At 39.6% G+C, this 19,019-nt stretch overlaps 1 protein-coding gene across 7 annotated transcripts in view; it reads right to left on the bottom strand.

The window, feature by feature from the left end:
- Nucleotides 1–815: 815 nt before the first annotated feature.
- ABLIM1 (actin binding LIM protein 1) overlaps nucleotides 816–19,019 on the bottom strand; it is a gene marked incomplete at both ends in the record, with an annotated part of 110,389 nt that continues 92,185 nt past the window's right edge. For 2 of the 7 annotated variants that reach the window (XM_079535543.1, XM_079535542.1), the window contains 10 exons: nucleotides 816–929; nucleotides 2,236–2,316; nucleotides 5,042–5,116; nucleotides 7,138–7,227; nucleotides 7,539–7,600; nucleotides 8,571–8,658; nucleotides 8,788–8,879; nucleotides 10,349–10,495; nucleotides 12,687–12,734; nucleotides 15,022–15,126. In XM_079535543.1, the coding sequence (XP_079391669.1) occupies nucleotides 816–929; nucleotides 2,236–2,316; nucleotides 5,042–5,116; nucleotides 7,138–7,227; nucleotides 7,539–7,600; nucleotides 8,571–8,658; nucleotides 8,788–8,879; nucleotides 10,349–10,495; nucleotides 12,687–12,734; nucleotides 15,022–15,126 (902 nt within the window). The remainder of the gene's footprint in view (nucleotides 930–2,235; nucleotides 2,317–5,041; nucleotides 5,117–7,137; nucleotides 7,228–7,538; nucleotides 7,601–8,570; nucleotides 8,659–8,787; nucleotides 8,880–10,348; nucleotides 10,496–12,686; nucleotides 12,735–15,021; nucleotides 15,127–19,019) is intronic. The other 5 variants (XM_079535544.1, XM_079535546.1, XM_079535545.1 and 2 more) reach the window with 5 other exon arrangements.

The raw sequence follows: 19,019 nt of genomic DNA on the forward strand, positions 1-19,019 counted from the left end.
TGATCTTACATTATTTGACTGGTTAAGCTCCAGCCTTATTAATTCAAGCAGAAAGTGTGGAAGAGGGAAGACCGACAACAGACACAGCAATTCACTTCCTACATCCTAGCAAATATATACAAGTACAAGGAGTCCGCTTTCTGAGAATTCAACTGGTATGCATGTAGGTGAGCAAAGTGCCCACCCTTGCAGATAGTATCACACAAAGATGCAGCTTCAAAAGACTGCCGGTGAAGAAACAGTTGTGTGAAAGACTGGACGTGACCATATGGATGTGTTACAAAGGGCTTCTCCTTCACTATGGAGTATCTGTCTTTCTCTCCATATATACACATATATACACATACATACACAGATGAGTAGATATAAATACATGTGCGCACACACACAAACACACATACATATATATATATTATATATATATATATATTTTTCTTTTCCAGTTCTTGGAGTGGTTACAACTACTTTAGTCTACAAGGCATCCTAAGGGCACTTCCTGGCTCTAGCAATAAAGTTCCATCTTGTTATGGAGAGAAGTAAAGGGAATATCACTGAGGGAGAAGAAAAGTTTCCTATCTTGTATATTTATCATGTAAAAGGCCGACACCTCTGAAAATTATCACTGTTGTTTCTGAGCCCAGATATTTTCTCCCTGTGTTGCAGGAGGGCAAAGGTTCATCTTGTTCAATTGCTGTGTGTAGAGGTGCCACTATGCGGTTTTCCCTTTTTGATGGGTAAGTGGATGCTTCCAAATAGTTTGGATTGCAGGATACAACATCCTACACGTCATTTTTAGTTGTTTGTTTAAAGGGAGATTAAAAGAGTTTTGCTTTTTTCTTCATGTCGTTGCGTCTCCAGAGAGGTAACTTGTCAAACTCCTGTATCGTCATGCCAAATATCTCTTGGAAAACTTCAGGTGCTAAGTGACGCTTTAAAAAAAGAAAACAAAAAGAGGGGGGGAAGAAAAGGCAATGGTCAGTCAAAGCTGAAAAAGATGCAATGGGAGACAGGAGTGCCTTAAGGGATTTCATGTCACTCTAGATGCCACTGCAAGATCTAGCGATAGAAGCTTGATGAAATACCAAAACATGTATCCAAGTCGTAATGAACCTGGATTCTCAGTGCACCAATAACATTTTGCTGCTTGTAACCTCGTCTGAAAGGTTACAAAGGGGATCAGAAGAACTATTTCAGTTGATGAATGAGCAAGACAGAATAAACAAGTCGTCTGAAGTTACCCAACATGCAGTGATAGATAACAGAAAAGAAATAGCACTTGCATGCCCCTCTCCAGGCTTTAGCTAGTCATCTCTATTCACACAGAGAAGTGCAGGCTCTGGGTTTAGGTGAGCTTTGTTGAAGGGCTGCAGGTTGAAAGTGCCACGTTGCAAACTTTGAGAAGAAAGACGTCTGGCCAGACTAACTGCCCAGCACATTTCTCTACAACAACTGAAACATGTCTTGTGTGAGTTACCTCTGTTATTCCTCTGCCCTAGAGTGCACTGGACAGAGAAAGTCCCTCCTCCTGGTGTTAACATAACACCATCTTGAATTTCCATTAGCTAGATACATGATTGCTATTTAAAAATGTAAATCAGTGGGTACTCACCTGAGTTGTCATGCCTTCTTTCATGCATCTCCACAAGATTAATTAACTAGAAGTAGCCTAAACATCCCCCACCAAGGAATTTCATTGGGCTGCTTACGTGTAACCCACAGATTGGTGGACAACTTTTATTTGTTAGTAGAGATTTAAATCCTCATGTTTTTGCATAATGAGTCACTCTAACACTTACCAACGAACTAGAGAAAGTTAGACTTTGGATTCTCAAAGGTGGTTGGTACTGACACTTCACTAAGAAACGATGCAGGCCCAGACAAAGCTTTGCCCCACTCTGACGTGGGTCCTATGACTGTGAAACGCTTGACCAATTTTGGTCTTTTTTACCAATTTGCAAGTATGAAAATAATTGCTTGAAAAATAAGGGGGTTGTGAACAGCTCTGCCCAGGAGCAGGGAGACAGAGGCATTCCTGCTCAGAGATGTGTGACTCCTGGCCTAGCACCACTTGCTGAGAAGCTGCTGCTTCCTCCCCATCTGATTCCTTCTTCACCATTTACTGCTGAGAAATCTTGTTAGTCTAACAAGGACCCACACGTTAGTGTTTGAGCTTTCAAGTGTCCAACAACAAACAACTTCAGCAGGAAAAAGCATTTAGGAACTTGCTTCTCTTACCTCCAGCCTGGTTCTGTCTACATCTTTTAGTATTTTATTTCGCCCTCTGTTGGTCACCATGAGTATTTCATATGGAAAAATCTGTTAACAATGTATAAAAAGGGGAAAAAAGAGAGGTATTTACATTTCAAAACAAAAAAGAACACAACGTGTCTTATTTTCATAGCCACGCAAACATTCTTTTTCCTTTTCAACGAAAATTACAGCATTTCTTTTTTGAAAGATGCATGAAAGACAGGCCAATCTGGACAAAGCAAGAACTTGTTCAGTATCAATGTCAAACTGCCTCACACATTTGAGGTTCTGCGTACACTGATTTTTATAGTGCACATAATATATCAGCTGGCTTTGTTAAGACAGAGCTCTCTCTATTCAATATACTTTCTCATCTAGCAATGTACAAATTTTAGGGGTTATTAAGATACGTAGATTTGGCACTCATTGGTCTGGCTGATGGTTGCCAAAACGGACAGCTCTAAGAAAACAAATTCAGAGGACTCTTAAAAATACATGAACATACATCTGACAGTCCATCTGAAGGAACAGTAACTCTGAAAAAGCAAGATATTCATTAGTGGGGGCTACTGCATTCAACAAAATTCAAAGGATTTTCTTTGCTTGTTTGGACAGTTAAAGAACATACATACATGGACTAAAGAGATGTTTTTGTAGACATATTCATCTTACACATCTTCATCTGCTTCAGAAGAGTATCTGTCCCGTACATCTCCCATTACATTTCCCTTGATTTCTCTCTACATTTCAAATAACATCCAGAGCTTATACAAATCAGCTACTGCCAACAATTAATTCCTGGATGCATAAATGATTTACTTTTTCTTCTACTCGTACAGGTTCTAAGTTTGAAGTAAAGTGTTTAAAGTCAGTGGGTCTCAGATCGGTTTAATGCAACAGAAACAACGGTGCTTAAAAAGGATTTCAGAAAACCATATGGATTAAAACCATTCCTGGCAAACAAAACTGTTTTAGCCAGATACTTGCCCACTGAATGAAATCACCAAAACTCTCCTGGACAAGTAGCTTATTTATAATAAAACTCCATTAATTATTTTAACAACAGAAGAAATTTCACCAAATCAGGTTCTGGGTAGTACTAAGCAATTAAGTTAATTCCGTTGTAAACGATTACCCCAATGAAATGCAATAAATAGGATTCAGGCACCAATGAACACACCACGGAGTTTATTGTAAGTAATAATAATTTAAGTAATGTGTGCTTACATACCAGCTTTAAGATAGGATTCTTAGGAGACTCTGACATTGTCACAATGGTACAATTAAGTCTATACTTTGAATTACATTGTTTATGCTCAATAGTGCAAATGGCTACCATATACAGCATTAAAGGAAACTGAAATGCAACTCTTCAAAATACTTAAACAGGCAGAGTTTAAGTCAAGGTCTATGGTCATAAGTACATTTTATATTCAGGTATTCACAGTAAGGTATGTTTCAGTCTGGGGTGTTAGGATGCACAAATTCTGTCCCTTCTGGTGAACCGCTTGATAAGATTTGGGCTTTCTGAAATTTACTAATTTTTACTTCCCAGGTGTTTCAGGCTGACACTGAGTTGGCTTTTTTCACTTCATAGAATCACAGAATGGCTTAGTTTAGAAGAGACCTTAAAGGTCACCTAGTAGCCACTTGATCAGGTTTAAATTACTGTTGGATCATTGACATGAACAGAACTGCCACTTAGCATAACCTCAGGAAATGGCATAACCTTTTTAAACATCAACAGAAAGTGACCTGTACTCTCACGAACATTCCCACAAATTTTATCATTAGCAGTATGACAGAATTTGTAACCCACCACAAAATTCCAAATAACAGGATGCATTAATGGCAGTGAGGGCTGTAAGAAATGCTATTGCATTGAAAAAAGAAATCATTTGGAATAAAAAGCATAATCTCAGAAGTCAGGGATGTTCTCAAGGTCTATACTTACATAGTATATAAAAACATTTGTTCACGTACACTGCACTAGGGTCTCAGCTCATAAAGCTAAGGTTATTGCCTTCTACAATTTGTCTGGGGGTCACCTGGAAGCACAAGCAGTAATCTGGTTTGCATATAAAGCTCCTCACTTAACTGCAGCAATGCTGATCCTTGCAACTCTGGGAAAACCATGATTTCTCAGAAGGTTCACCAGCCACAGAGAAAGTTGCAAGATTTAGAGCACAGCACTGGCTGAAGCCTTTCTGTAGATTATGTTCATTTTTGACTCAGCCACCTCTAGACACAGCAGCAAAAGCATTTTTACTTATAACCTTAACTCATATTCAGCTGATATTACCTCTTTTTCCCAACAAATCTCGTAACAAAGTTCTTATATAGGGAACTAAGCATTATATAAGATTTCAGGCACCATTAGCCTCAAACCAGAGATCTGTGTTGAGCCTCAGCCATGTGTTGTGAACCATAATATCCTGTGTCACTTTTCAAACATAACAGATCCAAGACTTTGCAATCAAGTGTGGTCTGCTATTTTGGCTACTGAAAGCTTGACAGAGAACTAGCTATTTACTGAGCCCTTCAGTATCTTCATTGTGTCTCTGAGAAAGCCTGCTCCACCCAAAAGGAGCACACTGACTGCCTTCAGCCAGAGTATGAATACCCAGAATAGGCAAATTCCAGAACAAAGGGAAAGGTTTGGCACAAAGGGAGAAGGGATTGAGATGAGGTAAAGAAGAACAAGGGAACCAAGACATCTCCTGTATTTTATCTGCATTTCACAGTCAAATCTTCATTATCTTGAACGAAAGTGAATAACATCTGCACTTGCCTTTGGCTCCAACATGTTAGGCATAGATACTCCTCTGTCCATTCTCATTCCAGGGACATGACCATCCGGAAGGGACTGCATCAGATACAGGTATACATCAGACACATAGGTTACACACACAGAGGGTAAAGGCACTCAAGTAGTGGTGAAAACAAAGGTGAATTTGCACTGAGACTCCCTTCAAGTCTTACTGCTTACTCTGACCACACAGGACATTGCCATGGTTACTGGCAATCAATTCTCAGAAGCATGTTTTCCTGAGGCATCCTTTGACCCTCTCTACCACTACATTTTCTGACATTACTGGGGCTGGATGGACCTGGGGACCCTGAGAGAATGGCAGGCCCTTCCCAACCCCAATCATCAAGTAAGGCTCTTATCTGGAACAAACACAGAGAAGCATAAATTCAGATTCTGCTCAACAGTACACATAAGCAGCCTGTCTGCCCTTCATGTCACTTAGCGTATCAGCCAAGGTGTTGGGTTTTTTTTTTTTTTTTTTGTTTTTTTTTTTTTTTTTTTTTTGTGTGTGTGTGTGTGTGTGTGTGTGTGTACAATGGAAAATATTGACTATGAACAAGAACAAGGATAGGGCTGTTGTCAAAAGGTACTGTTTTGACACAGGTTCAATTACATCTTGAATATAATACATGAAGAACTCTTCTCCCATAATCTTATTTTCTTTCCATTCATCACAGTTTTGATATATCATTAACAAATACATCCACATCATTAAAACCTTTCTTAAATTGTCACTTCATAATGTGATTGTGTTGAGGGGCCAGCCAGGCTCAAACTATTCTGGAAAAAATCCCTTAGACAGGTTTTGGGATAAAAGGGTTAATTTTTGCAAGCATGTGTCTTAATAGCTCATCTGTGATGGTAGCACTGTAGAAAGATATTGATTAGTCATCTTGTCTGAAGAATAAATTCCAGGGCAAAAAGGCTCCTGGTATGGAAGAAAATTGCCTCCAGAAAATTATTTCAAAGCATCTCTGGGGCTGGTACTAGACAGGCTGGAGATAAATCCACCCTCAGCTGTCCAGAAAGAACTATTGCAGGCAACTCGTATTTCAACAGACAGTGGATTTTATCTCAGACTGGTCTGAGCCTTCTCAACCCAGTTCTGGGGAGGTACAAGGAAGGAGGAATCTGAGACTGTGCCTGTTTTTTATCAATTAAGAGTCTACATTGGTGATTATGCTTAAACATGCAGGTAAATCAAAGTTAATGTCTTAAGAAACCCTTCCCTGTAGCAGAAATTCAGACTTAAAAAGAAAGTGGATGCTTTTAAATCCGTTGTCAGTTGATTGATGAAAACCCGTACTCTACCTGGAAATCTGAAAAACAAAAGAGAAATCTCTTTAGCTGCAGAGGGTTGAAGAGGAGATAGACGCAGTCTGCCAGATAATCCTTGTGTTTTGTGATCTACTTCATCTACTCAAAATCCCACCTGATTCTATACAGTCAGCAAACCTCCCTACTTTAGGTCTTAGTTTGTGAAGAGCAAAGCACTCCCTACATTGCAGACCACTTCAAGTGTGCTTCTCACTCTGGAAAACTAAGTCACACGAGAAACATCAGAGGCAGAGAACCATAATAGTTGGCAAATAAATAGCCTACTAATATTAAATTTTTAGAGCATGATTCACCTGACAATAGGTAGCTCTGTAGGATTCCTTCACAGTCTATAAGGAGACACAAGCAGAAGCTTACGATCTTTACCATAAGGTATCTAAGACAGAAGGGATCAGTCTCACTCAGAAGGCAAATCTGTCTCTCTCCCTCTCTCTCCCCCCACCAGTAAGCTCAAACATATTCAAAATATTAATTCAGAACATATTTCAATTACCTACAGACTATCACCTGCTTTCCATGTGAACAATGCTAAAGCATGCTCTTGGCAAAAACAGGGATGATAGAAGATTTAGCAAAATAAACCCAAACTTTTAAACATGTACTTGCAGAGTTTGAGTTAACTATCAAGTTTGCCCAGAGAAGTTAAAACAACTTAACAAATACAAAGCAAATCCACGATCTTAATATGAAGCAGCAGAAATGAGCACTCATCGCAATGCATTCTCCATATACAATACATAAAAAAGTGGCATGTGAAAATCCTTACCTCTCACCCCACCACTCACGTCCCCATAACTGTTGTACTGACCAAAGTCTGTAGACACCGGCTGTAACAGGACAAGAGGGACATGCACATAAATGCACAGTTCATGGCTTCACCAGTGGGTTGATATAAGAGAAGTAACAAATTGTTTAAAGCTGTTCTTTCCTCAACCTCCATAAGCTCTCTTGCATTGCTTTCTTGTATTTTTAACATTAAGTTTGTGGGGAGGGAAACAAGGTTTTGCCTGACTTCAGATGGTCTTATGAAAAAGCTCAATAAAACTTAAAATCCAAAACAGTTAATAGGGAAATAAATACATAAATACCACAGATGATTAAAGTTACTTTTTGAGTCTCAAAACATCTATCTCCTTACCCTGTGAAGTCCATTTTTTCCATAGCCAGGAAGAGAAGAGGTTTTGGAGGCTGAAGCGTGGGCTGTTGAAAAAGAAAGGGAAAAATTGTTTATTGAAACAATCCCATGGAAAAGCAAAAGTAAGAACATTTGAGAAATCAACTTGCAGAAAAAAATACAGATGAAGAACTAAGGGGAAGCTTAACCAACTGAGATATGTTGATTTCAAGAAGCTAACGTCTCGGTTCCAAACTATCACAACTTTCCATACGCTCTGTAAGTTACATGCAACACAATCATGTCATAGTGCCAGGCTCAGAATCAAAGTGACCTCTACTAAGCTGAAAGTAATGAGAGCAAAATAACTTTCCAGCCTTCAGATAGATAAGAGTATTGCTATATATCTTACAATAATACCAAGAAGGGGATCAAAAGAATCCAAGAAGATTAGCACTGTTTGACTGGATAGGTTTCCTGTTAAGAGTCCCATTGTATTTCAATCTCCTAAAGTGGCACACCTGAGTTACATGTAACCATACCTTCTAAACCTTTAACAAATTTCTTTTCCACTCATCCTACCTTAACTATTATTACATTCATATGCTCAGCTTCTGCTGGTGCACAAGTCAATATACATGAATAGCACACACTGCTCTGTGTTCCTAATTTTTTTGCTATAAGGGAGAAAAGGCTCTTTAAGTCATGTAATACTGCTACTGACAAACGTTTTGGCCCTGACTTGGCCAGGACAAGGATCAGAACAGACAGTAATGGCTGAATTTGAACAAATCTTAGAACGTGGCAGCCTGATCTGATGTTATAGTCATCTTATACATAACACAACACTTCCAAGAACATGACGGGGTTCAACTCCATGAAATGGGGGTAAAACAAGGCATTAGCCCATCTTTTTCACGGAAGAACAACAGAATACCACTTATACATATCAAGCAATCTCCCAGTGGTGCCTCTGATGGAAAAACACTGAGTATGCATCCATGTGGCATTCATTACTCACAGTTCATTATTAGCTTCATTGCCTAGATGAATTACCTGGAGAATCGTAACGACTGGCAGAAAAGGCTGACCTCTCCTTTTCCATCTCTTCCTTCAGTATCAATTGTCCAAGACCAGAATTAAGCTACAGACAGCAATTAAAAATATATGAATAAAATAAAACTGGCAGAGGAATTATAAGTTGCTTACGTAAATAGAAGGGGCAATTTTTGGATGGTGTTTAGAAGCAGTATGAAGATAAGGTCATAATAACCTTCATGAGCTGCTCCTCCTGAAGTTGCCGACGTCTCTGTAGCTCCTCATCGTCTTCCTCTCTTCCACTTGACCTGCGTCTCATGTCTGCTCCTGCTCCCATAAAACCACAGTACAGACAGCTTTGTGTATCAGTTCTTTCTCAGTTTGATTTACTGAATAAACAAAGAAGTATTTTCTTGCAGATTCAAAAGACTTATTCAAAACTTGCCCTCCATAAAACTCATTCAGACAGCCGGTCCTATGGCTATCAGGCTTCTTATGAAATTAACAAGAAGCTGAACTGCCCATAGGTTTCCCATCGAGCAACAGTGTTTTTGGTGTCAGGCTTTTGCAAGACTTCAGTAAAACAGAACTCCTATTTTGACAGTGGTGCTCAGTCTAGCTCTGCAGCAAAATATCACACTCAAAAAAACCAAAAAACAACAACAAAAAAACCCAAGCTGAAAAATCTGAGGGTTGAAGATTTTTCAGTGCTTAATCCTATACAATGTCTTTATTTCTGAATAAAATATGACCATGAATACATATCTATAGTTTCCAAGAAGTTTGGTTTAGTTTCCCAGGTGTAACTAAATCACCTGAGAGCCAATGTGCAAAGCAGTTTTACTCAAAAAAAAAAAAAACAACAAACCAAACCAAAATTGTCATCCACTGCCAGGAATATGAGTTAAGAGCCAACATTTCCAGGAAAGCCTCCACCTCTGACACACGGCATAACAACGCTGTGGTTACAACAAGCACTGTCAGGAGAGTTTCAGGTATACAGATGTTATCACTACACTGTCACACAATTGCCACTGCATACACAGCTCCTTTGACTGATCATTGAGCAATCCCATCCTGCCACCTTTCCCTGCACATCACAAAAATCCTGTTCCCTTCACATCCCTTCACAGAAACCTGAAGGCAAAGTCTTCAGCATATCTGACATGACTTCATAAACCAACCAGGCTATATAACTTATTCTGTACTACATTTTACAAGTGGGGAGAGGAGGGCCAACAAAATCAACAGAAATAACATAATATTAAATAAAAGTTTTAAAATGAACATGAGCATGACTTAAAATAAGATATTTGCTGAGCAAAAGAAAAATACAGTCTGTAGAAACAGTAACTCTGACAAAATGGGACTTTTTTAGTCCATTTTAGTCCATTATATGCAGTCCTTGGTTCTTATCAGGAAAACAGCCGTGTGGTTGGAAGCAGTGACACTTTCTGTGAATATTTACTATTAGCTTAGGACTAAAAGATCACATAGACAGTAACTGAGAGAAGTCATGCATGTGTGATACAACATACTGTTTTTAAATCACAATACGGGAGTTTACATAAATTTTCTATGGATTAGTATTTGTGTGATTACTTCCAACACCCTTTTTCAGAATCTCCTCTGCTCACTAGCAGTTATAAAGACAGAGAAGTGCAGAGTCTCACCAGAATAACTGCACACTGGGGCAATCACTTGGAGCAGGAACAATACTCACAACCTCTTGTGGCAGCTACTTTACTGATCAGAACCTTTTAATCCACATCACTTGTAGAATTCTTTTTGCATACCTATGGCTGCAAGGGAGGGAGGACCTGGCCAGTGGTCCGTCTCAATCTTTGGTATCTCGTTGGGTGCTGGTGCATGAGCTGCTGGGAACTTGGAGGACTTGATGATATCCTCGGAGGACTTGCTCTGTGCTGCCAAAGCAGCTGCATCTAGATGGCAATCAGGGAACTTAGCCATGTAATAAGCTATATCAATATAAGAGGTTTCCATATTTTGGCAAGATTTACTGATTTACAAGAAGGACATTTTCAAATCCAAACATTTTCATGTTTTGCCTTTCTAATTGCAATCGGAAACAAAGTAATGCTTTCCTCTTGCCAGCAGATTAGAATCAAACCTTCTCATCCCACAAACCCACCCCCAAAATAACCCTAAATCAGCTTTGGGTTTTACTAAGGTTTCAGAGTGTTAAAATGATCAGACAAGAGTGAGAAAATTCAGTCTAACAGTATTTGATGGTATCTCTTAAAGACCACCAATGAAACCAGATTTATGCACTGGTTTGTCTTCTCTCAAGAGTAAGAAAGCAAGCAGATCAGAGGGACAGCATTATTTTTAACTCTACTGACGCTGATTATTTCCTATGCTTCTGTGAAAAGCTGCAGAACAAACAAATAAAGGAACCATATCTTTCCTGCTGCATGTACTTGATTATGAGCATGCAGTAGCAGTAAAAGGAGGTGCCAATTTATTTATTAACTACTAAACTTCATTGAGATCAACTTCGCAGGGACAGCACTTCCAATGAAATGTACCTCATCAATAACATGTATCAGTAGTGGGACATTCATTTAAGATAGCAATCAAAGCCAAAGTTCCTTAAAAGGACATGTGAGGATGTGCATTATGGCTTTCACATCTTTACATTAAAAATAATAAAATCCTACAGGATTTAGTTTGCACTAAAAGCAGCCTTGACCATCTCCCCTCTGCAAACTGTTAGTCCAAATCACCTTTCTCTTATATGAAGCCATCATATAAGACAAAAGGATTCTGAATGTACTTCTTGCTTTTGTTTTAAGCAGAAAGACATCTGTTAAAGCAATGAAGTACTTTGCTACTCATCCAACACATTCAGGGTACTTCAGGAGAATCAATATTAGAAATCATGGGGAATTTTGAGAATTTTATGATTGAGAAACTACATGTAATTATAGGCATGGAGGAAGCTGGTGAGGGTTTACAAAAGCATGACTTCGAAGAGGACTTACATACTTACTTATTAGAATTGGTGATGTCAGTGGTTAAACATTCACGTGTTAATGGGAGATGAGAAGGACATTAAAACCATAAAAATAAACAAAAGTAACGTTAAGACTTCTAAAATAAGCATAAGATTTGAGAACTTAAAAAAGAACAAGGAAAGAAACCTGATGTAAAACTACAGTGGTGTTCTTAGCAATATTCACTCCTGTCTACAGAATGGACACCCTGGGCCTTCTTAACCATCTCAGCAAACTGTTCACCCAAGCTCTGTAGTACTGCTAATTTGCTGTTTCACTGGATAAAGAGTCTGCAAAGGGATGAAAGGTCTTTAAGTGGAAGTCACTTTTCTTTCACCACACTACATGCAATTTCCTAATTAAAGTTTTCTATTGACAGCTGAAGGAAATAGCAAACACTTAAAGGTTCCTTGCTCTGCAGTGTTACAGACCAGCAAAGCAGTTGGCTTCTGCCATCACTGTTATTCCAGACTTGCTAAAACAACATCTGTTCTGAAAAGATTAGAGCTGAGTTGGATACTGTTGTACAAGTCAGAATCTAAACACTGGAACAGCAGATAAGCCACACTCACTACCTGATCTACTTCACAGGGCTTGAGAATCAAACCAGCCCTGTCAGTCACCTACATCATTTTCAATATAAAGATTTGTTAGAAGCCAGAGTACATTTGGAATTCCAGTCTGGCAGTAACATCCCCATCATTACTGTCGTTGACATCGGTAATTGTACTTTGTCTGCTTAAAATAAGCATAATCCACAAAGTTCCTGACAAAGAATGGACTGCTGCTAATCCGTTTTTTCCATGATCAAAATCTGTATTCTGAAAACATAAACTGAAAGAAGTAAAATACAGGAAGGCATTACAACTCTAAAAAGGTAGCAAAATCCCAGTTAATGGCAATTTTGCTGTTAATAGCAATGTGGCCAAGACTTAAGCCATAAGATTCAAATAAAACAACATGCTTTAAAACATAACCAGCAGGACGTGCAACAAAAACTCTTTAAAGCTTGGATTACTGATTTCTGATGCTTTCAAAGTAAACACTGAATGCTTTTCAGTAGTGTGTATTTTAGTTGACGCTCCAGTTTTGATACAAAAAAAGAAAGATAATTTACCATGTTGCTTGTAGATTGGTGGCTTTCTGTAAATGTTGACACCTTGGTCTGTGAAATGGAGAAACAGAAAAGTGTTAATAGGAGAACTACTTCAGTTATTGGTAAAGGTAACACCAACACTAAAACAGTAGACAGACCAAATTAAGGATGTAGCCCAAGAAAAAGCCAGTGTTACACAGAATCAGATTGTCTGAAGAAAAGAAAACATAAGAACGAGTGACAAGTAGAAGGCACGTGGTATGAAGTCCGTTGGAGCTGATTCTGTAGCATGTGGATGCATTCAAATAATAAATAATTCATTTTAAATATTATCAGTGTGACAGACATTGGGAAATGCAAACAAGCAAGACATTTCAGGGGTGAAAAAACAAGCTATTTGGGGAAAAGTACCCCATGTAACTTTTGTGGAAAATTGTGCTCCAGTCACAACAGCTCAATTTTCTTTCCAGCTGAATGGTTGGATTGAGGAGAATGCAGTGAGCCTACCATTCACTTCAAAAGCCAGAGAACAAAACAGCTGCTCCATACATAGTTTTGAACAGCCAACGGCACCTTGACTTCACAGAGTCCGTGTTAAGGGACATACTGTTCCTCCTCAAACACAAAGACTTAGATATATTTTCATGTAAGGATGACCACACTGCATACTATCAATGTAAGTCAGGAAAAAGTCACTTCTCAGAGCCCTAATGTAAGAAATCTAAGGCATATTCAAAAGATAAAATATTTTTACAACAATGAACTAAGATGGGAGCTACATTGTTCTAAACTACCCACCCACCCCAAACCAGCTCTTCAAGTATTCCACGCAGCCACAAATGCAGAAGTTAATTCAAAATCAGTGCTACAGTGCAAAATTTAAGTCGGTCTTACTGCAAGACCACAGTGAGCTACTGGAAACTAAGACATTTCAGTCAAAACCCCATTTTGCTACTATATCATACTGCCTGAAAAAAATAAACTTTTCAATAGCATTAGCATGAAGGAAGAAGAAAACGTTTTAAAAGTACATTTTGTTTATCACAGATCTCATCGAAGTGATACAGGAGACAACTTTTGGCATTAAGGAAAACAATATGTGGGGAAAAAAAAAAAAAAAAAAGTAAAACTATTTTACAGAACCCTATTTCCTGGACTAAATGACAGGGAAATTCCTTGCACACAAATGCACTGAAGTATTTTGTGCTAGTGATCTTCTCACGGCTACTTGAACAGCAAATAGGCACAAAGGCTAAAGGGGAACCAGGCAGCAAGACTTTAGTGCACACGTGTACCAGACAGCTTTATGGGGTACGTGCACACAGCTCCTGGGCTGCACTGCTCCAGCTGAAGATGACAGCTCTCCCACCACACTGTGCACTGTGTACCCAGCTGGGCTCTTCACACAAGTGCACTTCAGCTTACTCACGTCCGAGCAGCCAGGTTAGCTTAGGCACTTCACACAGACTACCTTGGCCAAGCCAGGTCACCCTACCTAAAAGCAAACATTCACAGTTTGTCTGCCAGGTCTGAGGGCAGGAGGAAGAGCAGCAGCCTCTGGCAGTTTAAAGGGATACCAGACTGATGGGGAGCTGATGAATAACTGGACATAAGGCTTTCAGCTAGCACTGATGAAATCAGATGATGCGTGTCAGCAATCCTAGGGACAGGACACAAACCCTCATCCTATCAAATCATGAGAGAGGTACTCTCACTTCAGAAGAGAACCCCCTTTATAGAGAGGGTATCCTCATGCATGCTAACTATTACAGGTCTGTGTGCTTCTGCAAGGACTCCAAGGCACTGCATGAAACAGGTGAAGAAACATCCTCGCTTGGTTAAAAAAAAACAACACCAACACAACAAAAACTAAAACCAGACCAAAACAAAAAAAAAAAAACAACACAAAAAGAAGGGAATATTAAAGTAGAACCGTTTGGTTCAAGACTGAAACTAGTCCCATCAGTGGCTACATGTGTAATGGCTCACTGGTCAACTCCTCTGCATGCTACTGTGAATCACAACCAATTCCTCCAAAGTTAGCAGAGTTATCTCGTGCAACTGGGAGAAAAATTAAGCCCTCTGTAGCTTGTATTCAGCTCATGGACCATTAGCAGACCCTGAAAAACATGTCATTCTAACAGCAAAATACCTGAGCAACACAAGTCAAAATCACCGTGAGCCCCCATTTCTGAAGGCACCACTCCTCCCACAAAGCTCAGGAGCAGGCAGACCCAAACCCTGCGTGCGCACCCCATGGCAGACAGCGTGAAACGATGGAGACAAGACAGAAGGTACAAAGGCTACATTCTACACTGTGACAGGACACCGAGACACACACAGTGCCAGCTCCTACCTGGAACATGGAAATGTTTAGGGGCCTGAGCGTAAGTTGGAGTGAGAGGGCGGCTGTCTGGCCGATAGGGGACAGGGGAGTTCCGACCGCTGGACGGCTCATTGCCTCCAATGAAAGAATGGAGAAAACAAAATGAGAAGAGGGAGAGCAATTAAAGAAAAATCAAATTAAAAAAGCAAACCCAATCAAACCCAAACAAAACTGGTGGAATCAAAACATCGAGGGAGAAAAGGAAGTTTAAACAAAAAATACAAACACAAACAATAACAAAATCTGGTAACCCTGGTGACTTTTTTTTCCCCCTCATTTTCCTGCAGAGACAAAGATCTGTGTTCAGGCTGGAGTTGAGGTTTTAGCAGCTCGCACTCATTCTGACGGCATGCAGGCAGGAGCTGTGTGCTGGCAGCTGGTGATTAGATGGGCAGTGTGGGAAAGAAGAATGGAAGGTTACTCAGCAATGACTTATTACAGAGATTGACATTGGAGTTAAAAGTCACAGGCACAGAGCACAGTAGTTGATATGCGAACTCAAAACAAAACCAACTCCAAGCAGGGTGAAGCATACGCTGGCAGCTACTTGTTCCCTAACCAAAGCGCACAAAAGCTACAGATGGAAAATAGCTGTTAGGCCACTTGGCCTGTATCAAAAGGCATACCTGCTCCTTACACATTCTTTCATTGGGTTAAGCCCTCTGACGGGAAGTTTATGATATGAAAAATCATGTGTAAAGCAATGCAACTCATCTGGTGGCTGCACTCAGATCACAGGTGCCACCCCAAGTCTATCAGTGCCACTCTTGGCTCCAGTGACAAATACTTCATGACTGCTGACTTAGCAAATATGAATCTAATGTTTAAAAATGTAATTTCCATTTGTGTGATTGCTCTTCCTAAAATTATTTCTTTGCCTTCTAACAATCCACGCCAATTCAATAGTCCTGAAAGCTCCCATGACTGTCAGGGTGAGAGGGTTCTGCATGGCAGAAACACGCAGCTTGACTTAACAGCTGGATTTCCAAGCACATGACTGTGTGCACCATAAAAGAATGCTGCTGCCTTTTATTTTTTGCCATTCTTTACTGTAGTGCAAACCCACAAAAGCAAAACTTTCCCACTTGAGTGCTTCAGTATGTATGGGTGCAGCTGACCACAAAGGCGTAAGACGTGAGCAAAAAACCCCTTCATTTTTTCAGGTACACACCAGGGACTGAAAAATCCAGCAAAGCAAAATAGCTGACAGCTCCATGAGGACTGTAAAACACAACAGAAAAACCCCTGCAGGTCTACTTTCAGCTCTACGTTTCCTATGTTTCATTAGAGGACTGAAAATCTCAGACTCCACAAACTTCTGTTGTATATATTATAGGAGGGAAGGAAAACAGAAGTTTTCTTTAAACTGTTCCTCTTTTAGCTGAGTGGTCATCTGCCAATCTTAAAAGTTACCAGAAAGGGGGTGGAAAGAATGCTCTTAGCACACCTCGCTGAGAGAGATGTGCCAGCATACAAGACAATTCATCTGTACATGTGTGTTTTAAAAATGAGTGTGTGTGCAGTTTAGGGGGCTTAGCTGCATAAAATTTGTTCAGAAGAATCCATCTGCAATGTTCTGTGTTTACCAGTCTGATGTTTTACCTCTGAATGACTTGTTGCATATGACAACCTCCAGACAAGATTTTCTTTCAGCCACGTGAGTGCACAGCAGCTTTCCTATTTCGGGGGCAGTGGTGATGAGCTCCTTGATAGATTGTAGTAAGTGCTAGAATTACCTGCTCTGAAAAGTAGCATGACTGATTACTTAAGGTAATACTGCCACATCTCAGTCTCTTGTCCTTCACTTGGCAATTCCAATATTGAGTTCTACTTGTCCCAGTCTCTGAAATACTATAATGGTGAAAGGCTCAGCTTGCCTAGTCCCATTTTACTTGTCTTCTGTTTCTATTTAGAAATCACGAGCTACTTTTTGGCAAAATAATTGTTTTATAGGGAATAAGACACTAGCACTGAGATGGTCACAAGATAAAGTTAATTCCAAAATGCCATTTTGCCTTTTTGTTTCCATCAGCAGTATGTTCAATGAAAGAGATGAATCAGAAAGAATTTATTGAACTGTGGACTGTGACAACAGAGGAGTCACAAACCATTTTATCTGCTGGGAAGTGGTAGTCAAGATGATTTGTATATAAATACTTTAAGAGTGTGGGAATGTTCCATTTACAGTTCTTCTATTACTAACACTAGAAGTACCGGAAAGAAACCCTTCTTATACCCCTCTCTTTATCTAAACCAGACACAGCTAAATATGATCACACCCATAAATGTATGCTGGCTAATCTCATATGTGGTACATGGAAAATCTCTTTAGAGAGAGCTGGTAATGTACAAAGCATGCAATACAAGGCACACAATTAGTGTGGTATCATCCTGCACATGTTGCTTTACAGACAAATCTGTTGCCTTGTATTTCCTGGGGTGCCTGTGCAGCCTGTCTCTTTCTAATGATTGCTACTATACTGACAAATGACTCTTCTTTATAGTTTCTAGGATTGTAGTCTCATTAACCACAACCGCTGCAGGAGGGAATGGTGCATCTGTTTAGATTCTCATTAGATCATCTCTGAGGAGTCCACTCTCATAACAAGGCGTAAGTGCTTCAGAATCAGCAATAAAATCACTCAAATTATGAAAGCAGCTCGTGCCTAGGAACCTGCTTCTGCATATAACCAAGAATATAATTATTTCAGTTTGCTTGTTATTCACAAAAATAATTACCAGTTAAACACAGCATTTTCTTCCATGTCTTCTCAGAAATGAAGAAAATATCAAAATCTGAAATGTTTTATTTCTAAAAGATTTCTTTTTTTTTTTTTTTTTACTAGAGCAAATCTGCAAAAATGACATGGAACTACTGTAAGATTTAAGTGCAAACAAACAGCCATTTTTCAGAAAATAAATTATTTTCAACTTTGTTAAGAGGAATTGCATAGACGCCTATTTAGAACAGCTTTAAGGTTTCAGCTACAACGGGCCTTAGGAACAGAAAACTGCAGGAACTTCACAGCAGTCTTTGTTGGAAAATGTTATGATTTGGTATGAAAATGGCACTGTTTGAGACAACATTGATTACTAGAAATATAACACAGTTTCAGCACTTGCTGAACTCTAGATAGTGCTGGAGAAGCTAGGAAAAGCTGAAACTTCTAAGCCCTTGACCTTGGCACTAACTTTAACCTGTGCAGGAGATCACAGAAGATGAATAAAAGGGTTTTGAAGTGAACAAAAATGCCTGGTGGTCATGTTTTCAGTGTAATGGCAGCGTTCTTTTGACTCTGAGCACACAGGGTGTCCTGTTAGGTTTGGTGCTGAGGAGAATAATTGCTTCCAAGTTCAAAGGAAACTGGTGTTCAACTGAAAATGATGCAGCACAGAAACGTGTCTATGATAATATGGAAAAAAAAAATCAGTAGTACAATTTGTTAAGCAGGTTCCCCTAGCAATAAGATTTACAATTGCTTCCCTATACAGAGTACAACATAACGCAGATTCCTGCTGCCTTCTCAAGTGTTTGCCACTGGGCCTGCTGTGCATTTCACAAGCTAAGCTCACAGAATCAGGCCAAAAAAACTTGTGTGCAGCCAACACTCAGCCTTCTGTCCATTTGCAATTTAACTGCTCTGCTTCTAAACAAAGAAAAAAACCCAAACTCAACGCACCTGAAGGCCAAAGACCTTTGCAGGTTTTCTCAAGCTGCCATTCATCAGCTTATCCAGATGCACAGCTTCTATTTCCCGAACAATTGGAAAGTTGAGAAACAGCCAACCTGTTCTCCAGGTGGATTTTTTTCCTGCTTCCATAGACCACTGGAAATAGTTATCACTCACACACACTATTTGGTTTCAGAGACCTCTCTCGAGGCAGGAAACCTGTGAAAACCAAGGCCCACATTCACTATGGAGGTCGGGAGATTCCTTATGGGAAGGTCTGTGAGCAGAGAAACACAG

Source organism: Tetrao urogallus, assembly GCF_951394365.1.
Source record: "Tetrao urogallus genome assembly, chromosome: 5".
Taxonomy (NCBI): domain Eukaryota; kingdom Metazoa; phylum Chordata; class Aves; order Galliformes; family Phasianidae; genus Tetrao; species Tetrao urogallus.